The sequence below is a fragment of the Staurois parvus genome, unplaced genomic scaffold, assembly GCF_062004578.1.
Source record: "Staurois parvus isolate SC_StPar_1 unplaced genomic scaffold, SC_StPar_1.0 ptg001122l, whole genome shotgun sequence".
NCBI lineage: Eukaryota > Metazoa > Chordata > Amphibia > Anura > Ranidae > Staurois > Staurois parvus.
In genome coordinates this window covers 1,620,001-1,632,049 of record NW_028318918.1, presented here as the reverse complement: position 1 = coordinate 1,632,049, position 12,049 = coordinate 1,620,001, and the positions used below count along the sequence as shown (strand labels likewise).

The 12,049-nt window shown below is 44.9% G+C and overlaps 1 protein-coding gene across 1 annotated transcript in view; it reads right to left on the bottom strand.

The window, feature by feature from the left end:
- Nucleotides 1–4,292: 4,292 nt before the first annotated feature.
- The window catches only part of EI24 (EI24 autophagy associated transmembrane protein), a 24,590-nt gene continuing 16,833 nt past the window's right edge, over nucleotides 4,293–12,049 (bottom strand). Inside the window, 7 exon segments of the mRNA XM_089659004.1 lie at nucleotides 4,293–4,404; nucleotides 4,492–4,604; nucleotides 5,707–5,748; nucleotides 5,750–5,827; nucleotides 5,925–6,049; nucleotides 7,644–7,710; nucleotides 10,773–10,833. Coding sequence (XP_089515130.1) covers nucleotides 4,512–4,604; nucleotides 5,707–5,748; nucleotides 5,750–5,827; nucleotides 5,925–6,049; nucleotides 7,644–7,710; nucleotides 10,773–10,833 — 466 coding nt within the window. The 3' untranslated portion in view covers nucleotides 4,293–4,404; nucleotides 4,492–4,511.

The window sequence follows — 12,049 nt, the reverse complement described above, 5'->3', positions numbered from 1 at the left end:
CCGCGGTGTCCTCACCACCGCTGGTTTCACCAGCCGTCTTCTCTCCCCGGCATCTTCAGTGTGGGCACCCGGCTGTGACAGCTTGCAGCTTCACAGCTGGGTGCCCACTGCACATGCACAAGAAGCGCTGCTCTTTGTGAATGGCCCCGTAGTCTTCTGGGACCTGTCACGTGTCCCAGAAGACTACAGAGGGGGGGAGGACAACTTCCACTTCCGATCGCCTAGGCCAGGGGCGTCAAACTGGTGGACCTCCAGCTGTTGCGAAACTACAAGTCCCATCATGCCTCTGCCTTTGGGAGTCATGCTTGCAACTGTCAATCCTGCAATGCCTCATGGGACTTGTAGTTTGGCAGCAGCTGGAGGGCCACCAGTTTGACACCCGTGGCCTAGGCGATCGCAGTAGAAGTGGGAGCGGGTACCTGTCAAATTTGGGCACTCGCTCCCCCCCCACAGGTGCTAATCCTTAATGGTGAGCGGGGGACAAAGGCTTAAAGCGGAACTTCCCCTTTTGGGTGAAGCTCCGCTTTAAAGCAGAACTCCACATAAATTGTTTTAGTTCCTAGCAGTGGAGCTGTGCCCGCATTGCATGGGTTAATTGCTCGTTTTGTCTATGGGTCAGGCAAAAGCTATACTTATCCAGTCCGTCGAAACAGTCCAGCGGTGGACTGATCCTGCCGTTCTCACGCCCACAGCCAGTCTATGGCCGTGAGGACATCAAGAACAGTCCTTTCTCTAGCGTGCAGTGGGGCAGAAGCGGCAGGGACCGGTCTTGCACTCGGAGGATCGACGGATTAGGTAAGTATATCTCTGCTCTTATCACACACAGACAAAAATGGGCACAGTACTTTTATTAAAAATGCCAAGATAAAATCCACTCACATAAAATATATTAGCTTTCAGCAAGTAAAAATGGCTGCCAACCAAAACACGGAAGTGCCACCGCAGCAGGCCACTGGAACCAAAAATATGGGCTCCGCCCAACATGTTTCGCCCTGCCTGTGAGCGTCTTCAGGAACCAGGCACTACACTATGATGGGATTTCCCCTGCTACCCTTGGAGCCATTTACGATTTGTAAGGAGGCAAGAGCGGTGTACTGAAGGTGAAGGAGGATATGAGAAGAGGATCCACTTGGAAGTTCATTTACAGTTTTGGATTACATCATACAGCCATGTCTGACTTCTCTAAATGCATGGCAGAGAGTCCACCCCTTCTGAAGAGTGCCGGCACAAACATGGGGGAGCGCACCAGCATAATATTGGTGCGAAGAAGAAGTAGTGGATCTGCATATGAACACGGAAAACTATGTGTTTCACTTTATTTGTACATAAAATTGTTATATATTAATGCTAAGAGGACATCATGTATCCACATTCACACAATTTATCACAAATAAAAAATGTTTTTAGTTTATTTTTTTAATCATCCGCTGTTAGATTGTTGGTTGATTCTTATGAAAGTGTGTGTGTGTGTGTGTGTTATACAGTTACTACCTTTTGTACCACTAGCCCCTCCCTCCTAGATTGTAAGCTCCAAGGAGCAGGGCCCTCAAATCCCACTTGTATTGAACTGTATTGTCTCCGTTATATTGTACAGCGCTGAGCAAACTGTTGGCGCTATATAAATCCTGTAAAATAATAAAAAATATATATATTTTTTTATTATTATTATTATTATTATTATTATACAGGATTTATATAGCGCCAACAGAAAAAAAATAAAAAATGTGTGTGTGTGTGTGTATGTGTATATATATATATATTTTTTTTTTTTTTTTTTTTTTCCTGTAATCTGACAGACACATAGTTCTGATAACATCAGCTCTCACACATTATTTTGTATTTGCCATTTAGTGTGGTTATCATTGTCACTATTTGTTTATGAAATATGAAACCTATATTTTCAGTAAAATACACTGAAATCATTTTATTTTTTGTTCAAAAAAATGTTTTTTTTGTTAACAATTTTTCTGTCCCATATAAATACAATACATACATTATACTGTACACATTATTTTCCCTGCTCCCTCCCAGAAAAACAAAGCAAAACAAAAAGAAAAACCCCAAACTATAAGACACAAGCCCCCTAATACACAAAACTTATCCAAAACATCCACATCTTTTTCAAAAACTGTAAATGGAGGCATTATCTTATTATAATACAGGATTTATATAGCGCCAACAGTTTGCTCAGCGCTTTACAATATAACGGGAGACAATACAGCAACAATACAGTTCAATACAAGAGGGATAGGAGGGCCCTGATCCTTGGAGCTTACAATCTAAGAAATCTTATAATCTCATACCAAGGTACCAGCCTAGGGGCCACCACCTATGGCTTCCACATCCTTTCAAATTTATCCACGCCCCCCCTTCTCACATAAGCAAGTGTTTCTCTTATCAACATGCTTTTAACTACTTTCAACCAATCTGCGTGAGAGGACGGCAAGGGGGCCCATTCACTTTTGAGTACCGGTAATTAGCTTTCACACGGATTGTGTGAAATCGGATTGTGTGGACACTCCTAGATTGTAAGCTCCCAGGATCAGGGCCCTCCTATCCCTCTTGTATTGAACTGTATTGTTAATGTATTGTCTCCCGTTATTTTGTACAGTGCTGAGCAAACTGTTGGCGCCATAAATCCTGTATAATAATAATAATAATAATATATAAATCCTGTATAATAATAAATATATAAATCCTGTATAATAATAATATAATATATAAATCCTGTATAATAATATATATAAAATAATAAATCCTGTATAATAATAATAATAATATAACCAATATATAAATCCTGTATAATAATAATATATAAATCCTGAATAATAATAATATAAATAAATCCTGTATAATAATTATATAATAACACTGAAATTAGTTTTAGTGCACACAAACACAATGTAGTCCCCTGTTTTTTTATGGTAAAATATAAAGGTGAAATGGTTTGGTAAACAAATACTAAATATTTCAAACCTTAAACTTTCAAGTGCCTGCAAAAACGGCGGTACCCAAAATGATGAAATAGAAATGGTTTGAATATTTGCAGCTTATCAGTTCAGAGTTAATGGGTAAATAATGACCCTAAAACAGCTTGGTTTGTAGAGTCACACCCACTATGCGTCATGCAGTCGTCATTTCTTATACAATAGCACAACCTGTATTTAGGTATGTTCATTGGGTGGGAATTGTTTCAGTTGTTTATTTCCTTTTATTCTTTTTGTTTTTGTTTTAGCTTCCTTAACATTTTTTCACTTTCTTAACTTCAATAACTATCACAAGAGCTGACAAGGGGCACTCCAAAGCATGCATACGTGATCAGGCAGCTTTACAGCCAACCAGATTACTTCTACAGAAAGGCCCAGAGCCGTGTGTTAAAAATGAAACAAGCCTACAGCTGCTATTGCTAAGCAGCAATTCTCTACTTTGCAGCAGTGGAGGCCTGTGAATTGGATAAAGGGGTGCAGTGCATTATATTTCAGAATAAATAACAAAGGTAGTCGCCAAGCTATAGACCACATGTGTCATACACAAGGCCTGTGGGTTGAATCCGGCCCTCCAGGCCATTTTATGTGGCCCTTGCACTTTCCTCCAGCTATGGCCCCCACGTCGTCTCCTTGTCCCAGCAGTCAGCAGCAAAAAGGGGGGACAGAATTCCTCTGCCAGATGTGCTTCTCTGTGCAGCTGCAGTTACTGCAGTTACTCGTCTCTGCCCCCTTCCTTCCTGTCTCAGCAATCAGCAGTAGACAGGAGGACAGAACTCCTCCTACAGATCCTACACCTCAGCAACCACAGCACCCCCATCTCCACCTCTTTTGGCCTCAGCATTCAGCAGACTCTGGCAGCCGATTCCTGCCCTCCTCTGGTGCTCCTCCAGATCCCGCACTTTCCCCCAGCTTCCCTCCGGCAGCAGCACAAGTATAGGGGGTGATCTGTGATGTAAGGGAGGGTGGGGGACTCTTGACTTCTGATGGTCGTGGGATGGGGGTGATCTGGACTCTAGTCTTAGAGATACAACCAGCCCTTTGAGGGCAACCAACTGAAATTGAGTTTGATACCCCTGATATAAACCATTATTATCCATAGCTATGAGTGTATGTACATCCATTTCACGGGCAGCCAAAAGGTGGAATGGGAATAAAAAGTGCCCAACAGCACGGTAGAGAAAGAGTGAATAGTGCGTCTAAAGTCTGTATTATGATTGATAACTGGATTAGGAGGATGGGGGGTAGGGGTGCTAAATGCAAAGTTAAAACTGAAGGTACAATAACCCTTTAAAGCATAACATCCACCTGATAATATAAGAGGACTGCATGGCTGTCAAGGAGGCCAAGGGTAAACCAAATCCAAAGTAATAGGGCCAGTTGCGTTCGATGTTGGATAACCGTTGGTGCATCTCGATTCCTACAGGAAGGGAGAGCAAAGGGTCATCACACGTGGGTGAACGTGACCACATAGTTTTTCCTCATCATACCAACTGTGGAAAATTACCTTTGTTGAACCATCGATACTCAAAACAGTACAAGGAGTAGAGCAGAGACATGTGGGAGAAGACTGATGAGCTGTCCAATCACATCGATCGGGAACAGGCTGACAAACATTCCTATGAGGTGCAAAGACAGGGAAAGAATGCATAAGACTATGAGGCGGGATATCAATGCACACCCCAAGTATCTGCAAAGGAAACCAAAAGTGTTCCTGAAACATTTTATACATACTGATGCAGCCAGGGGCGGACTGACAAATCATGGGGCCCCTGTGTCCTTACCCCACACTCAAAAAAGCCTATGAAAAAGGTACCAGGGCATCTCATGAGGCCCCTACTGACCCCGGGCCCTCGGGCAGTGCCCAAGTTTCCAAATGGTCAGTCCGCCCCTGTATGCAGCTGTTCTGTATATTCGGGCTCGTTCATTTGAGCTTTGGCCTCCGAAGAGTGATCGGCGTTTGGATAGGTTCTCAGAGAGCATTTCACAGTTGGTGAGGTGGCTATGGTAACATTTGTACTACTTTGGATATAGTGAAATATGGAAAAAAAAAAATCTTAAAAAAAGAAAAAAAAATGTAATAAAAAATTTAAAATAAAAAAAATTTAAAAAATATATTTTTTTCATACTGTCACCAGTCAGTGTCCCTGATCACCGCCATGCCAGTTATATGATGACGCTGTACTGCACTGGTGACAGTATGTAAAATAAAAACAATAGTGAAAATAATTTTTTTTATTTTTTCATTTTCCGAAAAATGACAAAAAAAATACAACTTCAAAAAACTCGCCATGCCTGTTATGAAGTACGTCGGACTGTCTACTTTGCAAAAAGGGGTCATTTGGGGGATATCTGTACTGTCCTGACATTTGGGGGATATCTGTACTGTCCTGACATTTGGGGATATCTGTACTGTCCTGACATTTGGGGGATATCTGTACTGTTCTGACATTTGGGGGATATCTGTACTGTCCTGACATTTGGGGGGATATCTGTACTGTCCTGACATTTGGGGGGATATCTGTACTGTCCTGACATTTGGGGGATATCTGTACTGTCCTAACATTTGGGGATATCTGTTGTATGACCGCGCAATTGCCATTCAAAGTGTGAGAGCGCTGAAACCTGAAAAATGGCCTGGGCAGGAAGGGGGGTAAAATTGCATGGTAATTGAATTGGTTAATCTACAGGATTACATGGAAGAAACACCAAACAACAATACCTGGATGAGGAAGAGTGCCTGAAGCAGGAGATTAAATAACAATGTCGGCAATAATTTTACTGACGCTGGGGAAAGGCTGTGCTTTTCTGCCAGACATCTCAAATGCCAGATCTGCTATGTCCTGAAAGTCATAAAACAGAACATGAATTTCAAATGTGATTGGGTTACAGGTCCTTTCTAAGATATTGGGAATAAATATGGCACAGTAGGATGCCCACCTGAAACCAAATGGCATTGACCACCTTACTTAGCACAAAGAGTGGCAGAACCCAGAGGGCACTAAACACCGACGTGAGGATGAATTCCAACCACGACCAGACATCACCGTGTAGGGATGGATCACCTGCAGAGACACAATATAATCAGGAGCACAGAGCCCGGCTGCAAAGGAATATGCTGTCATCAATGGACAGCAGACAATACATGACCCCAGAATATACATAGGAGCAGCCAAAGACCCCACAGCCCTGGAGCTGCAAAGAAAAAGGTTTTCTTCACCTCAATGCACAGATGTCAAACATAAGGCCCGCGGGCTGAATCCGACCCTCTAGGCCATTTCGTGTGTCCCTCGAACCTCTCCTGCAGCTGCTGCACTCACCCCCACCTTGTCCCAGCAGTTGGCAGATGAGGGGAGGACAGAACTCCTCCTACAGATCCTGTACTCATCTGTGCAACAGCTGAGATGCTCGTTTCTGCCCCGTCTCAGCAGTCAGCAGCAGAGAGGAAGACAGAACTCCTCCTACAGATTCTCCACTTCTCTGTGCAGCTGCTGAGAGGCTCATTTCTGCCCCCGTCTCAGCAGTCGGCAGCAGAGAGGACGACAGAACTTCTCCTACAGATCCTGAATTTCTCCATGCAGCTGCTGAGAGGCTCATTCCTGCCCCCGTCTCAGCAGTCGGCAGCAGAGAGGACGACAGAACTTCTCCTACAGATCCTGCACTTCTCCATGCAGCTGCTGAGAGGCTCATTTCTGCCCCCCCCCGTCTCAGCAGTCGGCAGCAGAGGACAACAGAACTTCTCCTACAGATCCTGAATTTCTCCATGCAGCTGCTGAGAGGCTCATTTCTGCCCCCGTCTCAGCAGTCGGCAGCAGAGAGGACGACAGAACTTCTCCTACAGATCCTGCACTTCTCCATGCAGCTGCTGAGAGGCTAATTTCTGCCCCCCCCGTCTCAGCAGTCGGCAGCAGAGGACAACAGAACTTCTCCTACAGATCCTGCACTTCTCCATGCAGCTGCTGAGAGGCTCATTTCTGCCCGTCTCAGCAGTCGCCAGCAGAGGACAACAGAACTCCTCCTACAGACCCTGCACTTCTCCGTGCAGCTGCTGAAAGGCTTGTTTCTGCCCCCGTCTCAGCAGTCGCCAGCAGAGGACAACAGAACTCCTCCTACAGATACTGCACTTCTCCGTGCATTTTGACTTAAATTTAAGTCAAAATTTGATTTTTGAAAATTTTTATTTGATATGTTTTATAGCAAAAAGTAAAAAATATAGTTTTTTTTTAAATTGTAGGTCTTTTTTTTTTTTTATAGGACAAAAAATAAATGCAGAGGTGATCAAATACCAACGAAAAAAAGCTCTATTTGTGGGGAAAAAAAGGACATAAATTTCATTTGGGTTCAGCATTGCATGACCGCGCAACTGTCAGTTAAAGTAACGCAGCGCCGTAATGCAAAAAATGGCCTGGTCAGAAAGAAGGGGGGGGGGGGGTAAAACCTCTGGAGGGCAAGTGGTCAATATGAGACTCCAAATTATATCCAGAATGGCAGTCAAGTTCTTATTTACTGTTCTGGACCAGACAAGGCTCCTGCAGCCTACCAATGTCTATCTGTGTAGCTTTGGAAACTGTGCAGCGAGTAGTTACACAGAGGCAGCCCTGTTATATGTCATGGTGGAGGATGGACTTCATCTCAAAGAGCGGTGCAAATGGAACTTACCAATAATGCGCGCGGTGAGAGACTGCAGTAGCGGGATGAACATTCGGTAGAATAAAAACAGACTCAACTGCAAAACAAAATGAAGAGGAGACATTGCCATTGTATGTCAGACAGCGCTACCACCAAACTGCATATTAAAGTGGAACTCCAGCTTACACTTAACAAGCCATAAACTGTCCCATCCCCCCTCCTAATACCTATGCTAATGCCAGAAAGATGTATATACCTACCTAATTCCATGCCGCTCCGGACTGGTCACGTGATCTGGCTCCCCTGTAACAGCCAGTATGGCTGCAAGGGAGAGGATGGAGCGCAATGATGGAGCGCAACGATGGAGCGCAACGATGGATGGGCCATTGAAGCCTAAGGGTGACATCACAGCTCCAGGCTTTTACAGTTGTCGTTGAAGCACTCTCCCCCCTCTCTACAGCCGCTGCTGTCTGACATAGGAGGAGATCATGTGACCGGACCAGAACGGGCTGAAAATAAGTCGATGCATCTTTCTTACACAGGTTAGTTAGCAGTTTTAAAGTAGAACTCCAGTTATTTTTTTATTTTTTTTCCATGCAGTGGGGCTGTGCTCGCACTGCATGGGTTAACTGCTCATTTTGTCTAGGGGGTCAGGGAAAAAGCTATCCGATTCTCCAGAAAACTGCGCTGCCCCACGTCCAGCGGTGGACTGGTTCTGCCATCTTCATGTCCGGAGATGGTCTATGAGCGTGATGACGTCAGGAACAGCCCATTCAGGAAACTGCTAGCGTTTGCGGGGGGGGGGGGGGGTTTCAGGAGCGGTGGGGACCGGTCTTGTGTTCAGAGGATTGGCGGATTAGGCTACTATTATTTCAGCTTTATGATTCCCTAGACAAAAACGAGCATTTAACTCATGCAGTGGAGTAAAAATAGAATTTTTGCCTGGAATTCATCTTTAACTACTTCTAGATTGGGTAATGTACATTTTTGTAGCCAGTTTGAAAAGTTGTACAGGCATCAACGCACTATTTTTTTTTTTCTTCAGCCGGCAGTTCTCGATTTAGTAAAAGTAATCCAAGTGGCTAATCAGCTGCTCTTTGCTCCCTCTCTGGGCTCTCCCATCCCATTGGGGAGCCTGGTACTGAGGCCAGAAGTTCCACCAGCTTATCATAGAGCTGATTGGGGACCATAACATCCTCAACCATCTCTATGGTATTAGAAACCAGAAGCAACGAGTATTTTGTCAGTTCTGGTTTTGGTCCATTACTGGCCTGTACAAACATCAGATCAGCCTGGTCTTGGTCTGACCTGATGCTTTTAAGGGCAGATGAAACAATGTGATAACAATAACAGAGATTCCAAAAAAAAAAATGTAAAAAAGGAATAGTATAAAAATGAAAGATTTTATTAATATATATATTTAAGTGACCCCGTTCCCATGTGCTCACGCGCGAAGGCGAACACATACGTAGATTGTTCTTGCATCTGTAAACCGTGTTCACACCAAACATGTGGGGTATCGTTGCAAACATTAAAGAGAGCAATAATTCTAGCATCAAACCTCCGGTGTAACTCTAAACTTGTAGTCTGTGGAGGCTTTTAAAGCGTCACCTATAGAGATTTTTAATTACCCCGTTTGTCCCCATTCCTCTGAAACCACTAAGCAATTTTTTCACTCCCTGGTTACCTCTCGCCTTGACAATTGTAACTCCCTCCTCATTGGCCGACCTCATCGCAGGCTATCCCCTCTTCAGTCTATCATGAATGCTGCTGCCAGACTCATCCACCTTACTAACCGTTCTGTATCTGCCACCCCTCTCTGCCAATCCCTCCACTGGCCTCCACTCAGTGTCCTCCACCCCTCTCTGCCAATCCCTCCACTGGCCTCCACTCAGTGTCCTCCACCCCTCTCTGCCAATCCCTCCACTCAGTGTCCTCCACCCCTCTCTGCCAATCCCTCCACTGGCCTCCACCCCTCTCTGCCAATCCCTCCACTGGCCTCCACTCAGTGTCCTCCACCCCTCTCTGCCAATCCCTCCACTAGATTCCCAGTGCCCAAGCAATAAAATTCAAAACATTAACAATAACATATAAAGCCATTTATAAATCTGCCCCAAATTACATCAACGATCTTGTCTCCAAATATCACCCAAACCGTACTCTCTGCTCCTCCCACGACCTCCTGCTCTCTAGCTCCCTTTTCTCCTCCTCCCATGCTCGTCTCCAGGACTTGTCCAGAGCCTCCCCCATCCACTGGAACTCTCTACCCCAATTTATCAGACTATCGCCTACTCTGCTCACTTTTAGGCGATCTCTGAAAACCTATCTCTTCAGGGAAGCCTATCCTGCCCTCAGCTACTAACGGAATCTTCTATTCCTTCTACCAGTCCATCCCCCACAGTTATTACCTTTTGTACCACTAGCCCCTCCCTCTTAGATTGTAAGCTCCCAGGATCAGGCCCCTCCTATCCCTTTTGTATTGAACTGTATTGTTGCTGTATTGTCTCCCGTTATATTGTAAAGCGCTGAGCAAACTGTTGGAGCCATAAATCCTGTATAATAATAATAATTCCACAAGCGTGCACCAATTTAATGTTGGGTATCTATTTACTGGGCGCAGCATCACCTTTTATTTTTTATCAGTCAGCTATTACTACTGGAATTCAGCAAAACACATCAAAAACGCACCGGAATGGAGTGTGGTGTGAACTGTAAGCAAAAACATATCCGGAATGCATCCAGAGTGCGTTTTTGTGGTGTGAACTGGCCCTTAAAGCGACACAAAAAAATTTAGCTGCTGACTTTTTTTTTTTTTTTTTTTTTTTTAGACCCAAATGTTAAATTTAGTGTTCTGTAATAGGTAAAGTGAAATTCTAGGTTACACCCAACTAGTCTTAACCCCTTTAAACAAAGCATCACCCAAAAGGGAAGTTCTGCTTTAAGGCCTCACCCCCCCCCCACTCCCCGTTAAGGATTGGCACCTTTTGGGGAGTGGGTACCTGATTTTTCCAGGTATCCGCTCCCAGTTCGCCTAGGTGTGGACACAGGGTGGGCGGTAAACCCGGCTGCGTTGAGGACACCACTGGATCCTGGGACAGGCGAGTGGCTGTTTTTTAAAAAAAAAAAAAAAAAAAAAAGAAGAAGACAGAAGCTCCATACCCAGAATACACCTCCATTCCACGCACAACACTGAAATATTCGGGTGACAATCCGCGGTTCACTGAGGAGGTAAAAGAAAATTTGGTTAATGCGGTATTACAGTAAATTAGGTTAATATTCAGTTTATTTCAGGTACTTATATAGCGCCGTCACTTTACACAGCACTTTACATATATATTGTACATTCACATCAGTCCCTAACCCTCAAGGGGAGTACAATCTAAGGTCCCTAACTCACATTCATACATACACATACTAGGGACTATTTAGACAGGATCCAATTCACCTCCCAGCATGTCTTTGGAGTGTGGGAGGAAACCGGAGTACCTGGAGGAAACCCACGCAGGCACACACACACAGAGAACATTCAAACTCCAGGCAGGTGGTGCCGTGGTTGGGATTCGAACCAACGACCCGAGTACTGCCAGGCGGAAGAGCTAACCATTTAGCCACTGTGATGCCATCTTCATTGTGGGGCCCCTGTCAAGAACAAGAACTTCCCTCACTTTGGAGAGATATGCTCTTGCCTTCTGATGCGATTACAAGATAGGAGTAGGAGAAGGGAAAATTCCCAACACTAAGCTCAACTGTTCTTGGCGACAGAGAGAGAGCACTGTGAATGTGCACATTTTGAAACCGGAAGTGCGCTCGCTCCTGTGCTGCTGCGCGCTCGCTCCCGTGACGCTGCGCGCTCGCTCCCGTGACGCTGCGCGCTCGCTCCCGTGACGCTGCGCGCTCGCTCCCGTGACGCTGCGGATAGGCTGCAATAGCTACCGTGTCCTGCAATGACCGCAGGACATTAGAAAAGGCCAAGAATGGAGTATTTGGACCAGGCTGCATGGGTACAGAAATGACCTGCTAGGCTTGTATCTGCTTTTACCTATATTTTCACAATCCACACAGTGCATTTAAACCTACGGAGGCCTCTTGCCTGCATGCCCCAGTTTCTGTAAAAGGTGTATTTAGCCTTTAAAGCTGAACTCCAGGAATTCAGCCACTTTGTAAAATGCGTAGGTATACTATGGGGCAAGGCCAAGAAGGTGCATGCCACCTGCTGGACATACGTCTTATTTACATCTGACAATCTTGCAGAGCTCAGGGAGTACAGCCAATGCCACACTCCTGGGGCTCTGGTACCAGAGTCACTGCTCTCTCATACAGAGGCAATCCTGCCTGCGCTTCCCTCCGCAGTTCATTCACAGGTGTCTTTGGATTTTGCAACAAGTTCTCATAATACAGAAGTGTTCAGTGGATGGGTAGGAGGAGGGGGGAGAGTG